This window comes from Artibeus jamaicensis, unplaced genomic scaffold (assembly GCF_021234435.1).
Source record: "Artibeus jamaicensis isolate MK-2021 breed Jamaican fruit bat unplaced genomic scaffold, CSHL_Jam_final contig_2259, whole genome shotgun sequence".
In the NCBI taxonomy this organism is placed as follows: Eukaryota; Metazoa; Chordata; class Mammalia; order Chiroptera; family Phyllostomidae; genus Artibeus; species Artibeus jamaicensis.
This window is the reverse complement of record NW_026521468.1, coordinates 942,265-967,751: the sequence shown is the minus strand read 5'-3', so window position 1 is coordinate 967,751 and position 25,487 is coordinate 942,265. Positions and strand designations below refer to the sequence as shown.

At 47.9% G+C, this 25,487-nt stretch overlaps 2 protein-coding genes and 1 non-coding gene across 4 annotated transcripts in view; 2 read left to right on the top strand and 1 right to left on the bottom strand.

The window, feature by feature from the left end:
- ACLY (ATP citrate lyase) overlaps positions 1-12,207 on the top strand; it is a 39,393-nt gene extending 27,186 nt beyond the window's left edge. For both annotated transcript variants that reach the window (XM_053660027.1, XM_053660021.1), the window contains 9 exons: positions 2,856-2,983; positions 3,541-3,634; positions 5,863-6,017; positions 7,085-7,235; positions 7,432-7,575; positions 9,928-10,041; positions 10,391-10,473; positions 10,730-10,806; positions 11,213-12,207. In XM_053660027.1, coding sequence (XP_053516002.1) covers positions 2,856-2,983; positions 3,541-3,634; positions 5,863-6,017; positions 7,085-7,235; positions 7,432-7,575; positions 9,928-10,041; positions 10,391-10,473; positions 10,730-10,806; positions 11,213-11,307 — 1,041 coding nt within the window. In that variant the 3' untranslated portion in view covers positions 11,308-12,207. The remainder of the gene's footprint in view (positions 1-2,855; positions 2,984-3,540; positions 3,635-5,862; positions 6,018-7,084; positions 7,236-7,431; positions 7,576-9,927; positions 10,042-10,390; positions 10,474-10,729; positions 10,807-11,212) is intronic.
- Positions 12,208-13,475: 1,268 nt separating this feature from the next.
- Positions 13,476-25,484, top strand: KLHL11 (kelch like family member 11). The gene is made up of 2 exons (XM_037129729.2): positions 13,476-14,093; positions 19,728-25,484. The coding sequence occupies exons 1-2, from the start codon at positions 13,549-13,551 to the stop codon at positions 21,307-21,309; spliced, it is 2,127 nt and encodes a 708-aa protein (XP_036985624.2). The 5' UTR covers positions 13,476-13,548; the 3' UTR covers positions 21,310-25,484.
- On the bottom strand, positions 18,350-18,480 carry LOC119037580 (small nucleolar RNA SNORA51). The gene has a single exon (XR_005080224.2). It is a non-coding gene; the product is annotated as a small nucleolar RNA SNORA51 (small nucleolar RNA).
- Positions 25,485-25,487: the final 3 nt, after the last annotated feature.

Sequence of the window (25,487 nt, the reverse complement as noted above, 5' to 3'; positions counted from 1 at the left end):
GTGCAGAACTGGGAAGGCACCTGGCGAGATGGTCTGTGCAGGCAGAGACCGTGGACGGAAAGGTTTGTCCAGCACATGACGTGATGTGGCGTAGGGCGCACGTGTGCTGTCACCGAATGTGTCTGGCATGTCCCCGAGCAGGCTCTGAGTGAGAGGCCTCGTCCTCGTGTTGTGTGGAGGAGACGATCAAACCTGGCCTTCAAGGCTGTGGCAACAGTGGCCGTCCCCGTGCCGACACCCTCGGTTCTTCCTGCCAGCAAGCCCGAGTCAGTTTTCCTCTCCAGAATGCTTGCCTTTCCCCATCAGATTCCTGCCCACCTCAAAGTGGCAACGTTTCCCCCGTTGTAAAGGCCCTTGTCCTCGAACCAGCAGTTCCATTCCTATGAACTTACCTATGGGTATGCGTGCAAAGAATATTTCATTTCAAAGTAGTGTATAAGGCTTCACCGCAACGTCGTAATGGCAGAAAACGGAACGGCCTACGTGCCCGTCGGAAGGGTGCTGGGCCATCACAACACAGGCACTCGGGGGAGGCAGGTGGGCCGGAAGAGGGGACCCAGAAAAGGAGGCCCGGAAAAGGGGTTTCCATGTGTTGATACAGAAGTTTAAGATTTGTTCAGTCCAATAGAGGGCAGGGTGCAGTAAATATTTATAATACCCATTTTGGTAGGTATCAGCTCTGTGCGCGTGTGCGTGTGTTCTTTTCAAGTAGATGAAGCAGGAGTGGGTAGGTGGCAGAACCCAGCTTGGGGTGAGCTCTGTTTTCACAGGCTTTAGCGTCAGGTGCTGATGGGCCCCGTGGCATGGGCAGACCATGTGGCCTTCCTGGACCTTTACACTGAGCTGTCACATAGAAATGGTTGGTTAAGTAAGTCATCGTAAATGTCTAGCACATCCAGGTCTCAGCAACTATTCCTTTTGGTTCTTATCTCATGAAGCTGTTTCTCATTTTTTTTTCTTTTTAAGGTTATTTATTTATCTTAGAGAGTGGGGAAGAGAGGGAGAGAAACATCCATGTGAGGTTGCCTGCCACTGCACCCCCTACTGGGGACGTGGCCTGCAGCTCAGGCACGTGCCCTGAGTGGAAATCAAACCGGCGACCCTTTGATTCACACAGTCAGGCACTCAGTCCACTGAGTCACACCAGCCAGGGCTCTGGCTTTCTTCTTGACCACTTTCTCCTCCACCCCAGCAGCCAAAAATAATGTCTCCCTCCTCCTCCATTGATCCTCCTAACCCCTCTGCAATGCCAGCCTCCCCCTCCCCAGCTCCACTCTGCCTCGGACACCTCCAGGAGGGCAGGGACCTTGCTCCTCTGTTTCTGGCTGGGCACTCATCATCACCCCATGGGTTGGGCGGGTGCTAAAGGGGTGTTTTGGTTTTATTTTTAAATGAATTTCTAAGACTTACCAAATCTTAAGCATAGCAAATATAAACTAGTACAGCGACTGCCTAGCTTATGTTTGAATTCACATGACCTTGCAGAACTTTCCACCCTGTGGAGATTAGATAAACCTCTACCCATTGGCACACCGAGGCGATTCCTTGGGAAAAACCGAATTAAAAACTGGGGAGTGGGAATAGAGATCAGGGTTTATTGGGTAGGCGGCATTTTTCAGAAGTTTGTTCCACAAAGCTCAGGTCCATGAGGTGGTTCTCCAGGCCAAATACACAGAAAAACGAAGGGCCTTTATAAATTATAAACATGCCATGTAACCTGTCTCCCTCCCTTTCAGCGTTTTGTGTTTTAGTTTTAAGAAATCTCTGGGTTAAAGAAACTTGTTTGTTTCACTGCCTTGGGCCAAGCATTTTCTAAGTTTATTTGCATACAGAACCTCTTCCCGTCCCACTCACCCGCACAGATTAAGTTCTACAGAGAATGTGTAACACTCACGGCTCCTAAGTCTACTGGTTAAGAGCATGGTCAGAGGCCAGGTGCCTGGGTTCAGAGGCTACCTCGCCTTGTCTGTGTGGCCTTGGGCAAGTTGCTTTACTCCTTGGCTTTCCATTTCCTTTTTTTAAAGAAACAGTTACAGGTACTGAAAGATTAAATGAGTCGAGCTCTCAGAAAGGTGCCTGGATAAAGTGAATGTTATTTAAACAGGTTAGATGTGATTGTAATGACCCGCCACGCCCTTCCTAAGCCAGGGTTTTTGTGCCGGAGGTTTCACTGGGTTAAGTGGTTTTCCCCATGGCTTCGTCAGAAACATTGGTTTTTCTTCCCTCTTGCTCACGTCCCACAGTCGGTCAGCCCCCACATTCTACTGGGTGTCCATGTTACCTCCGTGCATGCTCAGGTGCAAGGTGGCAATCGCTCATTGGCTCCAGGTCACGTTGCCGTGTGGGTGCAAAGTCCGGCTTCCAAAGAAGCTGGGAATCAGCACTTCTACGTGAAATCTTTTTATTCCTTAATACTGGTACCTATTTCACAAAAAGCGTGTGTAGGACGGACAGATCATGTCTGTGAGCTCACTGTGGCCTCAGGTGGCCAGTTTGTAACCGTACTTCTCACCTGTTACTCAGAACTAAGTCCTCTCCTCCATCCCCCTGACTGCTGCCCCAGGGGGAGCCAATGAAGGGTTTGGACACCCAGGCTTTGAAAATATCCCAGCTCCAGTGCATAGCTGTGTGACCTTGAGTGAGCTCCTGAATGTCTCTGTGCCTCAGTTTCCTCATCTGTACAAGGAGCCCTCCATGGTAGCTGTTTGGTGAGCCTGCTTGGGGCTGCATGAAGGGATGTAAGAGGAGTGTGTAGCAGGGTCCAGCCTGGGATGAGTGGTGATATTTCCCAGGAGCCTTTGTTCTATTTCAGGGGATTAGCAAGCCCAGTCACACTGCTCTCCTTTGCCTTCCAGGTTCAGTTTGGCCATGCTGGAGCTTGTGCCAACCAGGCTTCTGAAACTGCAGTAGCCAAGAACCAGGCTTTGAAGGAGGCAGGAGTGTTTGTGCCTCGGAGCTTCGATGAACTTGGAGAAATCATCCAGTAAGTGGAACTTGGGTGGGATGCCAGCCACGCCCTCCCTTTCCAAGTCCCTCCTCTGGGCAGCAGCCTCTGTGACCTGGAGGTGTCTGATGTTCCTTGTCCCTCTGAGCCGCTGTTATTTTGTTTGCAGAAGCAGCAGTTACAGGCCATTCAGGCCAGTGTTAAACAAAACATGTCTGGTTTCTTAACCTTTCTACTTGGTTGGCCATAAATGAAAGGTGAACGTAGAAGTGTTTAAAAAGTGTCCCCTCTAACTGCTGGGTAGAGTTAGTGAATATCCTATTGTTTCTTCCCGTTCCTCCTCTCTGTCCTTACCTGACCTCCAGATTCAACTTCCTATAAAGCCCCATTCAGGAGAGTCTTGGCCAGAACCTGTTCTCATTGAGTTCTTGGGCACGTAACTGGTAGAAGCAAGCCACTAGCAGGAAGGGAGCACCAAGGAGGGAAACCGAAGTGTGTGGGTTCGATGGGGGCGCATTGCTGGGATGGCGTGAAAGAGCGGAGAAGACGGGAGTCCACATGGGTGTCTTTTCTCCTGCCCTTCCTCCGCCCCCCAGGTCTGTGTACGAGGATCTCGTGGCCAAAGGAGCCATTGTACCTGCTCAGGAGGTGCCTCCCCCCACGGTGCCGATGGACTACTCTTGGGCCAGGGTAGGTGCCATGTGTGTCCCTAACGGTGTGGGCAAGGGAGACGGGGCTGATTGCCTCGAACCCTTGGAAACCAGACCTGCCCCACTAGTTGGAGCAACCACGTGATCGCTGGTCTGGGCTCCAGACCACGCCCCCTAGCGGAGGCTTCTCCGAGGGCCGAGGAGAAAGTGGGTTAGTGACTCGGGTCCGCCGCCTCCTGTGCTGGAGCTCGTGGGCAGCGTCCGAGAGTGCAGGGGCCGTGCGTGTTTCCCACAGGCAGCTGGCCTGACCTGGAAATGGGGGCTGGGGCAGACCATGTCCCCTGTAGTTGTTCATGCTTCCTAACAGACTTCAGGGTGAAGCAGCGTCCACTCGACCTTTTTGTCTGAGGAGTGTGGATAAAGAGCTTATTTTCTTGATATGTAAGAACTCTTAGAAATAAATTTATTTAAAGACCCAATTAGCCCTGGCTGGTATAGTGGATTGAGCGCGGGCCTGCAGATCAGAGGATTGCGGTTCGAATCCCAGTCAGGGCACATGCCTGGGTTGTAGGCCAGTTCCCAGCAGGGGACGCACGAGAGGCAACCATATGTTGATATTTCTCTCCCTCTCTCCTTCCTTTCCTCTCTAAAGATAAATAAAATCTTTAGCCCTGGCTGGTATAGCTCAGTGGATTGAGCACAGGCCTGTAAACCAAAGAATCGTGGTTTGATTCCCAATCAGGGCACATGCCTGGGTTGCAGGCCAGTTCCCAGTGGGGGACACACAAGAGGCAACCATACATTGATATTTCTCTCCCTCTTTCCTTCCCTTCCCCTCTAAAAATAAATGAATAAATCTCTTTTTAAAAAAAATCTTTAAATAAATAAATAAAGACCCAATTAGAAAAATGGGTAGGAAAGGGCCTTTCAACAGGAAAAAATGCTCAACTTCACTCATTAGAAAAGGAACCAAAGTAAAAACTGTGATACCAACTTTCCCTATCAGGCCGGCAAGGATACAGAAAACCTCCTTCGGCAGCAGGCTGTGTTTGTGTGGCCTCGAGGGGCTGGTGCGACCCGGAACTGAGACAGCCTTTCCGGCAGGCAGTCGGGTGACAGGAAGCAAATTTAAACGTGCACCCACCTTGTGGCCCAGTGATTCCACGTCTAGAAAACTGCTTCAGAGAAATGCTAACACATACGAATAAAGAAACATTGGAGAATATCTTTCTGGGTGACAGTTGGCAGTGGAGGAGCAGCTGAGTGGCGGCACCGCCGCGTGGGTGGGCGGTGCACAGCAGGGAAGGGAAGGAGCCAGGCCCGTGTGCGCGCGGACGTTGCAGAGCTGCTCCGGCTTGTCAGGCACATGCAGCACAGGGCAGCGTGTCTGTGGTATGCACGCCAAACAGTGCAGTCCGTTTTCCACGTGTTCTGTGTGCGTAAGAGTGGAGAACGGTCCAGAAAGCTGTCCACTAAACTAACAAACATGAAGGCGAAAACCGAGGGAGGGGTGGAGGCCAAAGGCAACAAAACTTTACCTGTTCTGTTTGAAACTTTTAAAAAGGAGAAGGTATGCACGTAATTTATGTGTAAGTTAAGAGCCTTTTTTAAAGCTCGTGGCGGGGACAGTTGAAGAAATGGGCTGGGGCTGCACTGGTTGACGACACCCTGTGTGCCTGAACTTGGGAAGTGGGGGATTCAGGAGCTCAGCCCCCCCCCCAACCCCGGTAGAAGACATCTTGAGGGGATCCCCCATATCCACAGCCACGTGCCTCATCGCATTTTGGTGGGGAGTTGGTTGCTGTATGTGAAGTGTTTCAATTTTTTCCTTTGGATTCGTTCTTCCATTTCATGGCCAGGTGGCCTGGGGCGGCTCAGTGAGCCGCCCCAGGCCTCACTGCCACTGCTGCAGCGCAGAGGACGATTGTCCTTTGTGAGGCCGGAGTGGACCAACAGCCATAGACGGCCTGGCGCGCTCAGGGAAGAACAGAGCAGTGCCGGAGCCCAGCACTCCTGGTTCCCGCACCTGAACCGACCCAGGGAGGGGCTGCGTGCTTCTTCCTCGGGTGGAGTTTGTCTGTCAGGCCGGGTGGAGAGGTGTGAGCGGAGCCGTGAGCCCCACACACTGGAAACCGTGGCCGAACACGTGGCCACCGGATTGTAAGGCATTCCTGGGACGCTGGTTCTCGGGGCTTGGACAGTGGGGAGGCCCAGGAGAAGTCTCTGGGCATCACAGCACTGCTTGCTTCTTCCCTTGTCCCTGCTCAGGAGCTGGGCTTGATCCGGAAACCCGCCTCATTCATGACCAGCATCTGTGACGAGCGGGGACAGGAGCTCATCTACGCAGGCATGCCAATCACCGAGGTCTTCAAGGAGGAGATGGGCATCGGCGGAGTCCTCGGCCTCCTCTGGTTCCAGAGAAGGTGAGGTGTGGAAGGAAGAAGTTGGTAGGGCCCTGCAGCTCGGATGTAATGATTTTCCCCTGGTGGGAGTGGGGGTGGGGGGCCTTAGGGAGCATGTGAGCATGTCCGGGGTCAGCCAGTCTTTCTGGCCACAGATCAGTATAAGGCCAGAGGAAAGAAGTTCGGGCTGCTGTGTCTTCCAGGGACAGAAAGGCCAGTCTAAACCAAGAGAAGGAGAAAGCATGGCTCAGTCAGGAATCTTGGTCAGCCTCTTTTTGTGGGGAACTCAAAGACATGGGATGGAGTAGATGCAGGCCGAGAGAGAGAGAGAGAGAGGTGAGGGTTAGTGGGGGAGTTCTGGGTGGATCTGGTAGCTTAGAGAGTGCGGGGCTGGTAGAATTGCTGAACAGCCATAAAGTACCTTGTGTCATTAGTCTAAATGTGAGAAAAGATTGATTTTCTCCGCTCCCAAGCTTAGCCCTCCCCTGGGATTGACAGCTGGGCAAGGAGGCCAATGGGAACATGTTTCACAGAGCCCTGGCTTGGGATTGGCAGGTCAAAGTCTTGGTTTGTGCCATGCCCTCATCTGCAGAGAGGTGGGTCTCAGTCCTGCTCTGGGAAGTGTTCGTGAGCTATAACACCTGAGCAGATTTCACTCTGCTCTTGCATTCCCCCGTCTCCAGACTTCATTCTTTGTTGCTAGTTGGTAGGATGGACACTGGGGGAGGCCTAGGGCCTCCTGCACCGTGAAAAGGCGGGAACCCCCCCACAGTCTGGTCCGTAGAGAGCAGCCACACGTACAGGTCAGGTCCTGTCACAGCAACTTGTGCCGACAGCTGCTGACCGAAGGAGAGGTTTCAAACGCTGGTTGCTGACTCTGTATGTGAAAGCAGTATTTGTTATCAGCAGAGTCCAGAGCTGCTCCAGCCCTATAGTTGTGTGACAGCGTCAGACCTGGTTTGGCAGGTCGCTGCTGCCCTTGTTGAGGGAGGTGGGCGAGAGGAGCAGCAGGTCCTCGTCCGTGTGCTCAGCAGCTCACCGCTGTTTCTGCCCCACCCCCACCCCCATCACTTTCGTCACTCCTGCAGGCTGCCCAAGTACTCCTGCCAGTTCATTGAGATGTGCCTGATGGTTACGGCTGATCACGGGCCTGCCGTGTCCGGAGCTCACAACACCATCATCTGTGCCCGGGCTGGGAAGGACCTGGTCTCCAGCCTCACCTCGGGGCTGCTCACCATCGTGAGTACTGTCATTCTGGGAGGTGTGCAGTGGGGACACTGGGCTTTGGCACCATGCTGCTTGGCCACAGCAGGGTCCTGGGAGGAGCCCTGGAGAGGGAAAGTCCATGCTGGGGCTGTTCGGGGCATACCAAACTGGTCTGCAAAGCAGAAGAAGGCTCACAGCTCAGGGCAGCATGGGCTTGCTTCTCCTACAGGGGGATCGGTTTGGGGGTGCCCTGGATGCAGCAGCCAAGATGTTCAGCAAAGCCTTTGACAGTGGCATCATCCCCATGGAGTTTGTGAACAAGATGAAGAAGGAAGGAAAGCTGATCATGGGCATTGGTCACCGAGTGAAGTCGGTAGGTGGTTCTCCTGAAGGAATGGGGTCTACGGGCTTGAGGGGGATAAGAGAGCGTCAGTTTGGTCGAGAACACCCAGGCCCTCAACCTCAACATGCAAAGCTTCGCGTGTGTTGACAGATGCCAGTGTTGTAATACAAACCACCTCTAAACAGTTTTTGTTGCATTCAGTTTTGTGAAAATATAAGCTAAAAACTCCTCCTATGAACCTTATAGGAGAAGGGACTGAGGTCAGGGTCAGGGGGACATAAGACTCACCTGAGGCTCGCTGCCTGCTGCAGTGAGGCACAGCTCCAGAAATCTCAGTGGCTTCCAACGGCAAAGGTTTGTTTCTTCCTCACCCCACCCCCCACCCCCCACGCACTGTGGGTGGCCTGTGGCCCTGTTCTCTGTCCTCTGCACTGAAGCCGCAGTTCTTGTCTTGGAAAACAGTCATAGCAGCGCCACGTGAAAGCTCTTAAAGCTTCTTGCTCGGGAGCTGCAACCTCGCTAGAATTTCACTGGCAAAAGAAAGTCTTGTGGTTAATAAGTCTGACATGACCGGGAAGAGCAGTAATATCAGGGAGAGCTTGATTGGTAGAGGTCAGGCGGTGAATATTTTAACCAGTTGATAGAGAATCCCATAGGGCAGGTAGTTGTCCGTGTGTCCTAGAAGCGAGTTGTGTTCAGAAAACAAAGGGATAGAGAAGAGGTAGGGACAGCTGCTTGGGGCCTTACAGGGACAGCTCCTCACAGGACCCTTTGCCTTGGAATCCTTGGCCCTGTGGCTCTAGAAACGTCGTGCAGCCGGTCACTCTGCTGGTCTAGACACAGCATATGACTCACATTCATACCTCGGGGTCCTTGACTCAGTCACCTTGGCAGTGTCCTTCTTCCTCCTGATGCTTACTGATTGTATTCCCTCCCTCCCGGCTCTGAAAGCAGCGCGTGCTCGTTACAGAGGACTTAGGAAATGTAGAGTAGAGAACTATAAAGAAGAAAGCAAGGGGGCCATGCCTGCGATCGGTAAGAACACCCCCTGCCAGGCACCTGCATGCTTGGCCAGCTCCGGGCAGCCCTGCAGAGACTGTGAGACCAGCAAGGGCTGCGCTAGAGCCAGGGGAGGGGAGGTGGTTAGTGCAGAGAGGCTTTCCATCGAGGCTCTTCAGAACTTCGCTCGGCCACCCCAGCTCCCAAGCAGATAGCATCTCTCCAGTCCAAATGGTGTGGGGCCTCTTTCTGAGATAACATCAGGCCTGCACTGCCTCACTCCGTCTTTCAGGCTCCTTCCTTTCTGGAGTCCATACCATCTAGGGTGTGTTTGCCCAGGGAGGGGGGCACAGTGGCACTGGGTTTGGGCGCGTGCGCAGTCCATCTCACTCCCTCACTGATAGATCAGTGTTCAATGTGGGTCTCTGAACAGGTGGTTCATCTCTATCCAGTGCAGGTCCAGAATTTCCCCTAAAATTTCAGGCTGCTTGCTTAGTGTGGAACTTGGTTACGCTTGACCAGACTGCTGAGCTGGTAGGCAACATGGCTAGTGGCCGGAACCTCAGACCTCTGGTTAGAGAGCCCCCTGCCACTTCACACAGTAGGACCCATGGCCAACTCAGCATCTCCAAGTCTTTCCGTTCTTTCTCTGTAGCTCAAAAGAGAGAGCCTAGCCCCAGCTGGGTGGCTAAGTTGGTTGGAGCATTGTTCTGTGCATCAGGAAATTGCAGATTCGATCCTCAGTTGGGGCACATAAGGGAGGCAGTCGATCGATGTTTCTCACACTGATGTTTCTCTCTCTCTCTTTCTTCTTCTCCCCCTGCCCCTCTTCCTCTCTCCCTCTCCCCCTTCCCTCTTTCTCTCTCAAATCAATAAACAGATCCTTGGGTGGCTATTTTTTTTTTAAGATTTTATTTATTTATCTTTAGAGGGGAAGGGAAGGAGAGAGGGAGAGAAACATCAATGTATGGTTGCCTTTTGTGCGTCCCCTGCTGGGAATTGGCCTGCAGGGAACCGGCCTGCAACCCAGGTATGTGCCCTGACTGAGAATCGAACCGCGATTGTCTGCTTCGCAGGCCCGAGCTCAATCCACTGAGCTACAACAGCCGGGGCTTAGGGTGGCTATTTTTTTTAAGTTTTTTAAAAAAGAGAGAACCTAAAAGGCTGTTTTGAGGCCCAAATGAAGTGTGAGAGGCCTTTAAAAACCTTAAGCCCCAGGGTTGTAGTCTGCTGTTCCATGGAGTCGTAAGCGTGGCCCTGGTCCCTAGAACACACCTGGACGTGAAATGTACAGTTGTGTCTGCCTGGGACACGATGAGCGGGACGGACCTCTCGACAGCAGTGCCAGAGTGGGTTCCGCTGTAACTCTGAGTCACTTTCCAGATAAACAACCCAGACATGCGGGTGCAGATCCTCAAAGATTACGTCAAGCAGAACTTCCCCGCCACCCCGCTGCTCGACTACGCGCTGGAAGTGGAAAAGATCACCACCTCCAAGGTAAAAATGTCCCTGACTCCTGAGTCACAGCTTTGGGTGAATTTCCGGGGGGAAATGAGACAGCCAACTTACTGGTTATGTGGCTAAAATTAAACCTGGTTTTCTGGACATTTGATTTGTTACATAACTAAGTTCAGCAGATAAATGCAAAGGGTCACCCAGGTGTCCAGTCCTTTGCTAGACATTGAGGATTGAACTCAGTAAGACAGTCTGCGCTAACCGACTGGGACGTTTTGGTGGGAGATTTTTAAAGGTGATCAGAATGTGTAGTGTAATAGTACTAGTGATAAATTGCAAGGAGAAAAAGGAGAAATAATGGTAAACGTTTTGAATATTTTTGCCTTCCCAGAAACCAAATCTTATCTTGAACGTGGATGGTATCATTGGCGTTGCATTTGTAGACATGCTTCGAAACTGCGGGTCCTTCACTCGGTGAGCTCTGCCGCCCTGGCACACTTTCCACAAGTTTGAGTTTCGTTGTTCCCTCCCATCTCTCACAGCAGTGCACTGTAGAGCACTTAGAAAATTGGGAGAGGTATAAAAAGAACAAAAATTGCCTCTCCTACCACCCAGAGCACCCCTCTCTTCTCCACTTGGAAGTCAAAGAGAGCCAGTATGGTCGTGCAGTCTGGGGGAGAGGGCAGCCGTGTGAGCTATTTTAAAACTGCACGTTGGTTGTGTGTTATAGGGAGGAAGCTGATGAGTATATTGACATTGGAGCCCTCAATGGCATCTTTGTGCTGGGAAGGAGTATGGGCTTCATCGGTGAGTTCGTTGTTACTGTTTTCGGGGGGGCGGTTAGGGTGGGTTTTTTTACCCCATGGTCCAGCTGCACCACTTAACCCATGTGGTTTCTTCAAACGAGACATCACATTGACTTACTCTTTATTCGTAATCCTTCCTTACTTCTACTCCCCCCCCCCTTACCTTGGTTCCTTTGTCCTTGGAAGTGACTTCGATTGCAAACCCAACAAAATGTAACTGGTTCCCACACTTCCCTTTTCACCATGCCTGACATCTGCGTGGAGCGGATCTGGATTTACCTCCCCCTTCTTTCTCTGTACCTGCCTTTTGTATTGAAAAACATTTCCCTTTCTTGTCCTTTTTCCTTCACCAAACTTGAACAAACTCACGAACTCTTAGTAAGAAAAATGCATTTGCTCCATTTTAGGGCACTATCTTGATCAGAAGAGGCTGAAGCAGGGGCTGTATCGTCACCCATGGGATGATATTTCGTATGTTCTCCCGGAACACATGAGCATGTAACTGAGCCAGGAACCCTCCTGCTGCGGTAAAGTGAAGGCGACTCCTCCCTGGGGGAGTGCCGTGCAGACAGCTGGCACTGGAGCTTACTCTGTAGGGTGGGCCTGGGATGTAAACAGCCGCTGGCAGGCAGGCTCTGGAGCCTGGCACCCACAGGCTAACACTGTACAGTCCACACACGAAGAAGCTTGCTATTTTTTTTTTAAGCATAGAAATAAAAACCAAGCCAATACTTGTGACATTTGCTCCTCTATTTGCTGTATTTGTTACATAAAAGCATCTAAGCTCTGTCAGGATAGTGTTTTTCCTCATTGTAGGGCTTTCTGATGTTGCTTTCTTTTTTCCATCAGTTAAAAAGTTTTTTTCCCTTTGCGGAAGGGAATGAAACTTTTAAGACCTCAAGATAATTATACACTTAAAGCACCCCTGATGTCTTGTTTTGCCACTTCCCTTTCTTCCTGTTCATATAACATAAAGAGCATTGTATTAATCTGATCTTTTTAGGATCTTTTTGTATGTTCTGTGTTAAGGGTTTGTTTGGTATCTCACTGAAATGTTCCATGTTGCAGACCAAAGTCTGCTTATGTCAGGGGGTTGAGACCATTGAATCCTTAGCTATTGTCACAAAATATGTGGAGTAGTAATTTAAAGTGTAAAGTTGTAACATACATATGTTTAAAATGGAAACACAAAGCAAAAAGCTGTGAAATGTCTTGAGTCTTACGTTCTGTGTGTTCATGCGACTGACTTGTCTGTCCCTCCCTGAAGTTGTGGGTCCGAGGACTCCTCTCCAGCCAGATTGCGTCTGTAATCCACAAAGATTCTGGGCAGCTGCCACCTCAGTCTCTTCTCTGTATTATCATAGTTTGGTTTGAATAAACTATACAGTAACAATAATATTGACTGCAGTCTCCTGTCATACATACCCCTTCATCTCTATTCCTCTGAACTGTACTTTCTAACTTTACTACATGTAGTTTTAAAAAAGTTAATCTACCTCTTTATTTTTAAGGAATTAAAATACTATTTCCAAAAACAAAACAGCCACCTCTAAATCTACACCTCCCTCTTTCTCAGTGAATGAGAACCAAAGCTCTGCCCACCCAGACACTCAAGCCAACAACTTGAGACGTGCGGGAGTCCTCCTGTACTTCTCCATCTGGTTGACAAATCCTGTCAGTCTATCTTGTTGAAAAATAATTTAAGTATAACTGGCATTAGTTTCAGGCATATGACATAATAATTTGATATTTGTATACACAGTGAAATAATCACTGCAGTAAGTCCTACTTATCATTCAGTGTCCCTTTTAGCCCTCTGATGGGTCCCTATCTGGTGTGCTAACTTGTGCCCCAGTTCTAATTTTGACCTCTCACAGTCCATTCTCCATGCAGCCACCAGTGATATAAAAACACCTGATGCCCTTGCTTAAAACCCAAAAGTGGCTTTTGGTCATCTTTTTTAATTTTTAAAAAAGATTTTATTTTTAGAGAGGAAGGGAGGGAGAGAAACATCCATGTGTGGTTGCCTCTTCACGTGGCCCCACTGGGGACCTGGCCCACAACCCAGGTGTGTGCCCTGACTGGGAATTGAACCGTCGACCCCTTAGTTCGCAGGGTGCGCTCAATCCACTGAGCTACACTGGCCAGGGTGCTTTTGGTCATCTTTTTAAAGAGTAAACAGGGAACAGTGTAGGTGTGGGGCAAGCACTACAAACCACATCACGCATCTCATTTAATTCTCACAGCCTTCTTCCAAGGTACATTAATACTGCCCTTTTTAGCAGATAATGAGTTCACAGATAATAATTAACCTGCACACCCTCATTCATGAGTTGCCTGCCCAATTTATCCATAAGTTGGGGTTCAGTCTCAAGTCTTTAAAAATTTACTCCAAAGCCATTTAAACATAAAAATTCTATGTTGTCACCAAGACACGAACAATGGGTGACGGTCTAAGGAGGCTTTTTACAAAATGCCCATGATGAAGAGAATGCTACTCAATAACGGAAAGAAGACAGGCCATTCCCCACCGACAGTTGGGTAGCAGACCTCAGGACGAGAACACTGGCGTTCAGCTTACCCGACGTAGAGCGGAACCTGGCAGGCGCGGGAGCGCCTGCGCAGTCCCCTCTGCCGACTGGCTCCGCCCAGCGTCCACTATTTATTCCCAGAATTCCTCTGTGTCGCCCCACAACGGCTGGACCGTTCAGAGACTGCGGCGGCCCGGCGCGGCGGCGTCAAGATGGCGGCTGCGGCAGTAGCGGCGGCGGCCGCAGCAGCCGCAGCAGCATCCCTGCAGGTCCTGGAGATGGAGAGCATGGAAACGGCTGCCGCCGGCTCTGCGGGGCTGGCCACCGAAGTCAGGGGCAGCGGCACGGTGGACTTCGGGCCCGGGCCCTGCTTATCTGCCATGGAGGCGAGCGGGGGCGATCCGGGCCCGGAGGCCGAGGATTTCGAGTGCAGCTCTCACTGCTCGGAGCTGTCGTGGAGGCAGAACGAGCAGCGGCGCCAGGGCCTCTTTTGCGATATTACCTTGTGCTTTGGCGGTGCCGGAGGCCGCGAGTTCCGTGCCCACCGTTCGGTGCTGGCCGCCGCCACCGAGTATTTCACGCCCCTGCTCTCGGGTCAGTTCTCCGAGTCCCGCTCAGGCCGAGTGGAGATGCGCAAGTGGAGCTCCGAGCCCGGGCCCGAACCCGACACGGTGGAAGCCGTTATCGAATACATGTACACCGGGCGCATCCGCGTCAGCACGGGCAGTGTGCACGAGGTGCTGGAGTTGGCCGACAGGTAGGCAGGGGACTCAAGTGACGCAGGGGAGGTGAGAGGTGGTGACGCTGGCCTCCCTGCGGAGGCCTGCAACCAGCTACGACGGCGCAGGTGGGGAAGGCAGTGCCTACAGGTGGGCTCGGGTGAACCCTGAGAAAATGGAATCGTTTGATCCTGCGTGCCTGCTGTGTGGCACCTTCAGCGCTGGGCGCTGAGGATGTCGCTGACCAGTCCAGTGAGCGGAGCTCAGATTCCAGGTGCAGGGACAAAGGCAGTGGAAAGCAAAGCCCCCCCAACTTCTAAGTGTGGTGTTGACGTTAAAAAGGGATGAAAGGTGGGGCAGGGGGATGAAAGGATAGTGACTGGTTAGAGGAAATACCTTTCTGAGTAGGTGACATTTAAACGGATCTCTGTACAGCAAAGATGAGGAATGAACCTTCCAGGCAAGTAGCGCAGAGGCCCTCAGGCAAGATCCAGTTCTAAAAAAGAAAAAGTCAGTGGAGCTGGATATAGTGGATAAGGGAGAGGAGGGTGTGTGAAATGCGTTGGTATAAGGAGTTTGGATTTTCTTGATGATGGGAAGCTGGGTAAAGAAGTTATTTGATTTAAATTTTTAAAAAGATTATTCTGCTGTAGTGGAAAATGGATTGTAGGGGCAGGGAGGAATGCCCCAGAGGCTGGGCAGGAGTCCGGTGAATGCCATTTACAGAGTTGGGAGGAGCCTGCTTGGGCAGTATTGTGTTTCAGATACAGTATTTTAGCAAATACCTATTGAGTACCTATTATGCACCTGATCAGACACTGGGTTTTAAGGTGCTGGGAATTTAGTGGTGAACAAAACAGACAGAAAGGCCCTTTTCTCATTGCGCTGGCATTGGGAGACAGACACCAGATAAGTGAGATAGCACATCAGGTGATTGTCATGGTTATGATGAAAAATAAAACGTGACATATAGAAAGTGCTGGTGGAGCCCTGGCTGGTGTAGCTCAGTGGATTGAACTTGGGCCTGCAAACCAAAGGATCACTGGTTCGATTCCCAGTCAGGGCACATGCCTGGGTTGCAGGCCAGGTCCCCATTAGGGGGCACGTGAGAGGCAACCACACACGATGTTTGTCTCCCTCTCTTTCTCCCTTCTCTTCTCTCTAAAAGTAAGTGAATAAAATCTTTTTTTTAAAGATAGAAAGAAGAAGAACTTTTGGTGGAGAGAAACTTTTTTTTTTTTTTTTTACAGTGAATAGAGAATCCTTACAAAGAGGACATTTTGCAAAAAAACGAGGGAGTCAAGGTGAATCAGTGTTTCAGGTGGGGGCAGAGGTATAAAGGCCCTGAGGTGGAGCTTGTCTGGGTGGTGAGAAATAGCAGGAGGCTGTTGTGGCTGGAACAAAGGGATGCCGAAGGGGAGCAGGAGGGGCCTCCGCGCGGTGATGGGAATGGACCCAGACCCCATAGGGCCTTGTCAGCCTGTGGCAGGACTTGAACTCTTACTCTGCATGGGATGGGAAGGTATGAGGCAGAGGGATGATGCAGGACCATTTTAAGGGTTCTGCTTGTTGAAAAAAGAAGGGGGCCGCAGGGAAGGGGCTAGACGCAGAGGGCCCAGTACAGGAGATTGTTGCATTGGTGGTGGAGACTTGGATTGAGGAGGGAGGAGTAAACACCTTTAAGAAGTGCTTCAGTTCTGTCAACATTTTGAAGACAAGAGGAGATGAATTTGCTGATGGATTTGATGTGGGGTGTGAGGGAAAAACTGCTAGTTTTTGGTCCAAGCAGTTGGAAAGTTGGAGTTGTTATTTATTAACATGTGGAAGACTGCTGGAAAGCAAGTTTGGGAGAAAAATCGGGAGTTTGGTGTGGGTCCAGAGGTCTGAGTAGGCGGTTGGATTTCAGAGCATGGGGAGCTAGAGATTGGGAGGAAATGAGCAGATAGAAGATCATTAAAGCTATGGGACTGGATGGAATTACTTAGGAAGAGAGTGTATGTCGAGAAGCCAGGGGGTGGGACTGAGAACCAGCAGAGAAGACTCAGCTCATGGAAGCCTGGAAAGAAAGGCTGCCTGGGAGGGCGGAGCCAGTCATGTCAGCCCTGTCTGTGGGAAGTGGCCATCGAAATTGGCGATGGGTCCTTGATGGCATTCGTTGACAAGAGCCATTTTTAAATAAAAAAAATATATTGTGTGTTTTTTTTTTAGAAGAAGGAAGAGAGAGACATGAATTTGTTGTTTCACTTATGCATTTATTGGTTCTTTTTTTTTTTTTAAGATTTTATTTATTTTTTAGAGAGGAAAAGGGAGAGAAACATTGGTTGATAGGTTTGCCTTTTGCATGCCTCCAGTGAGGGGGGGACCTGGCCCACAACCAAGGCAGGTGCCCTGACCAGGAATTGAACCGGTGAGCCCTCAGTTTGCAGGCCAGCACTCAACCCACTGAGCCATACTAGCCAGGGCCATTGGTTGATTCTTGTATGTACCTTGACCTGGGATCAAACCTACAAGTTTGGCATACCAGGACAATACTTCTAACCAACTGAGCTACCCTGTAGCTATCAGGGATTTTTTAAAATACATTTTTTTAATTGGTTTAAGAGAGAAGAGATAAACATCAGTTTGTTATTCAACTTATTCATGCATTCATTGGTTGATCCTTGTATGTGCCCTGATGGGGCTCAAACTCCAAACCTTGGCTTATCAGGACACTAACCAACTGACTTACCCAGGCAGGGACAAGAGCCGTTTAAATTAGGTCTTGCTGCACAAAGGATCAGAAAAATGATACACATGGAAATGTTTGCAGAGGAGTCCAGGGAGATCTTTTTCCCCCTCTCAAGGACAGAGGGTATTAGAGCACGTTTGTGTGCTGATGAAAAATGAATCAGTAAAGAGGAGAAATTGATGTTACAGGAGCAGGGAAATAATTGCAGGAGCAAAGTCCTTGAAACCAAGAAGGGGATAGAAGCCATATTAAAAGTGGACGAGTTGGACTGGGGAGGCAGAGTTAGGGTAAAGCTGTAGTCAGCTTGGGTGGTGGGAGGATGATGGTTCCACCTGACGGCTTCCCTTTCCTCAAAGTAGTGCTGGGCTGGGCCATCCATTAGTGGGTGGGGCGGGGTGGGCAGGTACAGATCTGAGAGGGCTGGGGAGGAGGGGGAATAAAAATGGGTATCCAAGGCTCATCACATTCACTCATGTAGTGTTTGCTTCTGTCAGTGAGCATGTGTTTTTCAGATTTTTCCTTGCTTTACTGGGCAGTCGGGGGTAAGGGGGAGGAGAAAACACCCCAGGCACTTTACTTAAAATCTAACTCCTCACCATCTGTCAGCTGCTGAGCAGCTGCCTTGTGTTGGGTACTGTTCCACAGCGCCCTGCCACCTCACATCTCATCTGATCGGCTCTGAGGCAGGACCCCCTCCCTCCCCCTTCCTCCCCCCACTTACTCTGTTGGTCATACCTACCTTGTAGAGCACTTACAGCGTAAATAACAGGAAGTGCAGTATGCCATGCCCATCACATGGCAAATACCTCGTATGTGCTGTTGTTTCCGTGGAGCATTGGTTCCAAACACTTGGAATATGTATTAGAATTACCTGGAGTGCCTGACAAATACCGGGGCTGGAGGAGGGGGAAGCCTGGGAACCTATGACCGTGGCGCCCAGGCATGTTTGGGAGCTACTAGAGCTCTTACCACTCCCTTTGTTTTATGTCGAAGATGGTATCTTCCCTGAAGAGGAGGAAGGGGGCCTATCTTAACCATTTTTATATCATTATTAGATAGCGTCATTCATGGTCATTGGCAGGAATTCAACACCAACAGGAATCCCCAATTTGGGGTGCGGTGAAGAAGAAAACTATTCAGTGCTAAACAGCTCGACTGTGATACAGCACAGCTGTGAAAACAGCATGGGCTGTGCAGCAGCTCACTTGTGATACAGTGCGGGTGTGAGCCATGCGGCCAGGCCCCTTTCCAAATAGACAGCTCTGCTCCCTGATGGTCTGCTTTGTGCTGCTCTACTCTGATCCTTTCTGAGCTGCTTGCTGTTTAATGAGACAGCTTTGGTGTTTCAGCTCAGCCCAGCACACACGAGTTCCAGTGGGAAAGGAAAGTTTGCGCTTAGAGCAGAAGGAAGCTGGCTTATGTGGACGGGAGTCCCTGCTCTGGTCTCTGATTGGTCTGTCCTCATGCAAATGAGGACTTCAAATCTTCACAGTTTAATTGGTCCAGAGTTTTTTGTTTGTTTGTTTTGGTTTGGTTTGGTTTTTGGTTTTTGACTTTTTTTTCCTTCCATGTCCCCCCATTCACAATACAGACCAGGCACAGGGCCTGGCTGAGGCGTGCAGGGGGTGGGCCTGCTCTGCCTCCTCTTTCTGTCCAGGCCGCGTGAGAACACAGCCTGTGCTAAGCACCGGGAGGCCTGGCAGAGTTTTTTTTAACTTCAGCCCTGGTTCAGTGGATTAAGTGCCGGCCTGCAAACCAAAGGGCCACTGGTTCGATTCCCAGTCAGGGCATATGCCTGGGTTGTGGGCCAGGTCCCCGGTGGGGGGACTCATGAGAAGCAACCACACATTGATGTTTCTCTTTCTCTTCTCCCCTCTCTAAAAATAAATAAATAAAATCTTTAAAAAAATAAAATAAAATTTAATTGAGGCCCGCGCAGGTCCCAGCCTAGCTGTGGCTTGGGGTTGCTATCCGCCTCGTAAAGCAAAGCAGAGGCTTTGTCTCCTGAGAAGACAGAGTCGTCTTCTCCTCTGAAAAGCCTCCTACATAGTAAAATAAATGAATGAATGAACAAATAAATAAGTAAATAAAATTTAACTTCAAACAAATTTTGGTAAGCAATTTCTAGTCGGTCACATGCCAAACCACTTTCTTTTTTTAAACCTGTGTGTCCTGCGCGCATACACACACACACACACACACACACCCCCAAACCTATTTTTTTATTGTTGTAGTTTTATTTCCTGGCTTCTTCAGATGTTTGAGTTTGTTTTTTCACCCCTGCTTTTAATGGAATGCAGCTTGGCCCAAAGTGCTCCCACACTCCCTAGCACCCTCCCTTCATTTGCTGACCCAGAAGAAAGGTCAAGTGGAGCAGTGATTTAAACCTGACATGAAACCTTCACTGCTGTCGCTTCTGATGCTTGAGCAAACACCCTCCGAGCCACAGTTCCTATATGATGCAGTCAGTGCTTAATAAAGTCTCTCCACTGAGACCCTGCCGCATCCAAGAAGAGGCTGGTGACTGGCTAGGGCTTAAGGCAGGATGGCATAGGCAGCTTTGAATTGGGATCTGTCTGTGCCAAGGGCAAATTAAAGTGAAAATAAAGTATGGGACGGTTGTACTTCTGGAAAACCTTACATAATTGAAAAACTCCACTGTGTGTGTGTATTAGACATATTATGTATAATGTATAATTTTATACAGACTACGTAATACAAATAACTTAAAACAGATCGTATATAAAGATGGTTTTATATATGCTTATAAACATACTTTTCAGCATAATCCATTTTAATTCAGGAGGATTTGCTTTAATTCAGATATTGTACATAAAGTGGAATGAAGGTGACCATTTCAGTTTGTATAATTCAGATGCTCTCAAAATGCAGCCACTGTATTTATGCACATTTGAAAATTAAGCTTTCTTTTTCTTGATTTTAGGTTCCTGCTAATTCGTTTAAAAGAATTTTGTGGAGAATTTCTTAAGAAAAAACTTCATCTCTCTAATTGCGTGGCCATTCATAGCTTAGCTCACATGTATACCCTGAGCCAGCTGGCTCTGAAAGCCGCCGACATGATACGGAGAAATTTCCACAGAGTGATCCAGGATGAGGAGTTTTATACTTTACCTTTCCACCTTATTCGAGACTGGCTGTCAGACTTGGAAATTACGGTTGATTCCGAAGAGGTTCTTTTTGAAACGGTTTTGAAGTGGGTTCAGAGAAACCCTGAAGAGAGGGAGCGATACTTTGAAGAACTTTTTAAATTGCTCCGATTGTCCCAGATGAAACCCACTTACCTTACTCGGCATGTTAAATCAGAGAGGCTGGTGGCCAACAATGAAGTCTGTGTCAAGTTGGTGGCCGATGCGGTGGAGAGGCATGCCCTGAGAGCTGAGAATATACAGTCGGGCACGTTCCAGCACCCCGCTTCTCACATCTCGCTGTTGCCTCGCTATGGGCAGAACATGGACGTGATCATGGTCATTGGGGGCGTGTCAGAAGGAGGGGACTATTTAAGTGAATGCGTAGGGTATTTTGTGGACGAAGACAGATGGGTCAATCTGCCCCATATTCATAACCACCTGGATGGACATGCAGTTGCGGTAACAGACTGCCACGTGTATGTTGCTGGATCAATGGAACCAGGGTTTGCAAAAACCGTGGAAAGGTATAACCCAAATTTTAATATATGGGAACATGTTTGTAGTCTGATGACAAGGAAGCATTCTTTTGGACTAACGCAAGTCAGAGGGAAGCTCTATAGCATTGGAGGACACGGCAACTTTAGTCCTGGCTTTAAAGATGTTACTGTTTATAATCCCGAGCTTGATAAGTGGCACAACTTGGAATCGGCACCAAAGATTCTTCGAGACGTCAAAGCACTAGCCATTGAAGACAGGTTTGTGTACATCGCTGCCCGCACTCCTGTGGACCGGGACACCGAAGACGGATTAAAGGCTGTGATTACTTGCTATGATACGGAGACTCGACAGTGGCAAGATGTGGACTCTCTGCCGCTTATTGACAATTACTGCTTTTTCCAAATGTCCGTGGTCCATTCCAACTTTTATCAGACAGCATCGTGCTGTCCTAAGAGTTATTCTTTAGAAAATGAAGAAGCAGTCAGAAAAATCGCCAGTCAAGTTTCCGATGAGATCCTTGAAAGCTTACCTCCAGAAGTCCTAAGCATTGAAGGAGCAGCCATTTGCTATTACAAGGATGACGTTTTCATTATTGGAGGCTGGAAAAACAGCGATGATATCGACAAGCAGTACCGGAAAGAAGCCTACCGGTACTGCGCGGAGAGGAAGAGGTGGATGCTGCTCCCTCCCATGCCGCAGCCTCGCTGTCGAGCCACGGCCTGCCACGTGAGGATCCCGTACCGGTACCTGCACGGCACCCAGAGATACCCTATGCCTCAAAACTTAATGTGGCAGAAAGACCGGATCAGACAGATGCAAGAAATACATCGGCACGCCCTAAACATGAGGCGAGTGCCAAGCTCTCAGATTGAGTGCTAGGTTCTCTAACACGTGCAGCCTAAGACAGTTACGCCTGTTTGGTGAGGGTGAAGATATCCAGACTGTTACTTGAAAAAGGGTGTCGATAACTTATTTTCTACAGGAATTGATTGTTGCCTCCTATAAAGGAAACAGTTAAAACCGGAAGACTGGGAAACTCAGTACGTGGTGATTTTTGTTAGCTCGCAGCCTTTCCGTGTCTTGGTCCCGTCTCTGGTGTGTGTGTGTGTGTGTGCAAGCTAATAAACAAGATCTCGTTAAAGACAAGTGGGAAAAACAGGTGCAGTTACTTGGCTTGTTTTCTGCCAGGAAGTTCTGACCCCTTTGTCCTAGGGACTTAGGTGTTGAACATGCTTTAAGCACCAGTTTTATTTGCACATTTACCTTGATACTTCTTTTCATTTTGTCCTGAACGGTTGGTTTTGACAAGATCGGAACTTGCGCATTGAGCCCTCGTCTGCCTCTCACAGACTGAAGGTTGAGGGGAAAAGCACAATATTTCAGCAAGGTGGCTTTAGAATGTTTGCATTGATATTTTGTTTATCCAGAAATGCTCTTTAGTTTTCCTTCCAGAAGAGCTGACTGATGAGGAATTTGTGATTGGCTCATGCATTTAAAAAATATTTTTCATTTCTTTAGCAGCTGAGTTACCAACTTCAAGCTGTCACTCTGAGGTGATGGTAGTTGGTAAAAGTATTGATCTTTGACTGAATACGGAGGACATTATATATATGAAATTCATTTCTCTGACAATTATTAGTATATACCGAGAACTCAAAGGCATTAAAATTTTTTAAAATAATTTTTTCAGGAGTTGCAGGCTTATTTGAGGATAAGTTAGTGAGTGTAAATAAGTAATGCCTATGACAATCGACACTCAATGCCTTCAATTTTAAATTTTGCCCTAATATTTAATAGAATCCTCATTTCTTTCTGAAAGAATTTTTTTAATGGGAAAGAAATAACAATTTGGAGAAATGTTGCTAAAGAGAAGCCTTGCTGTTTCTCAGCCCTGATTGTTATGTTATATCCAGTTGTCCTAGACTTTTTTTTTTTACAAGAGTGTATTTGAGCCTAACTGACCACAGAGTCTGGGAGCAAGACCTTGGATGCTCCCCAGTTGCCCTAGACTGTCAATGAAGCTTAACCTGAGCCTAAGATGTAAAAATTTAAGGGCATAATTCTGGCTCTTCAAAATTTATTACTGTAGTTATCTTTTATTTGTTTTTATGCATTCATCTGATTCTCTTACACACTCCCAAGCTTTATACAAATTAACACTCAGGTTGACAGTTTTAGCACTTAGTGACTTCTGCTCTAACTGTTTGCAGTGGGGTCCAGTGTATTTTTCGTGTTTCTTTTGGAATGTCTCTGTTTTCTTAGACATTCCAGAATACTGTCCTAGAAATTAAATTCTAAGTGACTTTTTTGTTCCCTACTCCATTATGGTTAACCACCTTATTAGTCATATCAAACATCAAAAAATGAAAAAAAAATACAACCAGAAATTCAGATCTCAGTTTGCTGCAGGACTGTTTAATCCTTGGACTCTATACTAAGAACTTTCCTGAAATTTCCAAATGGATATCTCTGCCTAGTACAGTTTTTCAATAAACACATTGGAAATCTGCTTTAAAACCATTTAATTTAGCCCTGGCCAGCCAGTGCTGTCGGCTGGGGCGTAGCCCGGTGCACTGGAAGGCTGTGGGCTGCTGGTCAGGGCGCGGACCCAGGCTGCGGGATTGCTCCCCAGTCGGGAGGCAGTGGGTCAGTGTTCCTCTCTCTCTCCCTCCCTCTCTCTTGCCCCTCCTTCCTCTCTCTCTGAAATCAATAAACATATCCTTGAGTGATGATTATATTTTAAAAATAATAAAAACCATTTAATTGAGATTGGGGGTAGGAAAACTGCAAGCCATATTTCTATGTGAGGATATAGTATCCTACCCAACTTCAGCCATTTTCTCAATTTCTCTGTATTTGAGGTTATTTTAATAAAAGCCATTGGATCCTGAAAAATGCAAATTCTTAGTAGTGAGAGGTCTATGCAAGTAAGACAGAAAAGCTCGTTGGATGAAGTTCTCATTTCTCTCTAGTGGACTGCTAGCAAACTTCCCTTTCTTGGTTGTTTAAATAATTCAGCAGCTCACTAGGTTGCCAGTTTCTTTCTAAAAGGTGTGATATAAGGATTTGGGGCTGTGTTTGTTTGTGTTTTGTCTGGTTTTCTGAGAGTCATTACCAACTTATGTGGAAGGATGTCTTTCACATGATATGGCAGAAGTTATAACTCATAAGATTGAGGTATAATCTGGTTTTGAAAACTTGATTGAAATTGTTGTTTTTTAACTTAGCAGGCAGGTGGCCTAGGCCGTGGGTGGAGCGAGGGGTAAGTCCTTCCGTGCATGGTGACGCGTGCAGGTTTTCCTGACTGCTGACCTTCTGATGTTCACATTTGAGTTCACACGTGTGGTTTCACATCAATAACCTTTGTTTTTGAAATATCCTAACTAACTCCTTAATCAGGAAAGAAACCAGATTTGCTTAAATCTGTTCAAGGCTGACATTCTGAAATCCTAAACTGGAAATAACTTCCCGGCATTTTTGGAAAGTTTCCGATTATGAAGAGTCTGAAGCTGCTCTTTGGGGGTCCAAATGTCCTTTTTGATGAAAACTTAAAGATTGTGTTTTGCGATTTAAGCAGTTAAAACTACAGCTTTAAAAATGCGGTGTGTATTTAAGCAAACCTTTTGTTGTTGTTGCTTTTGGTTTTGTGGAAGGAAAAGAGTAATTGATTATATAAAAAGTAACAACTCTACATAACTTTGAGTGAAGCTACTTCTATCTCAGAATGGATGTCTTTTAACTATACCTTCCAACCATGGTTTCTTAAAAAAATCAGTGGTGTGTATTGAGAATGTCAGTCATGAGCTTAGTGTTTAAGTATCTCATTTGCAGTTATTTGCATGACTGGTCTTGTGTATCTTGGCTTTTGCTGTGCCAATTCAAAAATATTTTGCTAAAGAAAAATCTCAAAATTCATTGACATCAATTTTGTTTTGATCAGCTGGTTTTGTATAGTACTTCTGGGACCAAAACATTTTTAAATATTAACTTCTAAAATATAGAACAGTTTGGTGCTGGAAAGATGGTGTTTATGGGAAATTTGTGTGTTTATGTATTTTAAGCTCGTTAGGCTGCTGGTAAGGCAGTTTCTAGGGCACACTTCATGTTTCTTGATTAGTGTAGCATGTGGTATGTTTAAATACACTACTCTCTGCCTCATTATTCTATGTGAACACTATACTATTGGTAGACAGGTAAGCTAAATTGTGTGTTTTAGTTACTTGGCCTAATCAAGCATAACCAAAGGGACTTTTTGTGCTATTCTTAAATTAAGCTTAAATAAATAATTAAATAAAAGGGCATATTGGTCGCATTTCGTGTCTTTCAAAAACAAAGAGTTGTGAAGCATGTCCATCTGCCTACACTGTAAAAATAGGGTGCCTATTGGTTGCTATGTAACTGTAGAATATTTGAGAAACAATTCAGTCTTCTTTTAACTGTCAAACCTTTTGGCACAGTTCATCACTCCAGTTTGTTACTTTGTTGAGACTAGTCATTTTCGTTGTTATAATGCTAACATTGTAACATGTTCTGGTCACTGGAAACAACAGAACTTATGGCTGAGTGATGCAATTCAGAAACAACAACATCCTGTGGTGATCGTTTTTGCTTCAAGGCATTTAGGTAGCCCAGTACCTGCTGCTTGTTGCTCACTTTTGTGGGGCTTTTGTCTTGCTCTGTATGACAGTGAAGCACATACGATAGAGCACTTATGAACTTAATCCCCCTGCGAAATGCACTCCCGAAAAGTAGCGCCTGCTAGATGTCTGAAGACCTCAGCACCCCTGTGCCAGGCCCAGCTCATTGAGTTGTGTGTAACGCACACTTAGTTCAGGCTGATGCACAGTGGGTTTGGGGGGCCAGCAGTATCCAAGCCCCTATTCTGCCAAAAGTATAATCTGGATGATCTCCTGTAAGTCAGGAGATGTGGAATTTAGGGCACTTTGAGACATCGCGTTGTAAAATAGCTTGTTTTGTGTTCCTAAAGCTCTCTTGTTCTGTGTTCAAGTACTAATGGTCTCATTGTAAGTGCTAAATAAATGTATTTCACTAGAGCT

Coding starts and splice junctions, on each gene's coding strand:
- KLHL11 (XM_037129729.2), top strand. CDS start 13,549: ATGGCGGCTGCGGCAGTAGCGGCGGCGGCCGCAGCAGCCGCAGCAGCA. Junction 14,094..19,727: donor GTGCTGGAGTTGGCCGACAG/GTAGGCAGGGGA, acceptor TCTTGATTTTAG/GTTCCTGCTAATTCGTTTAA.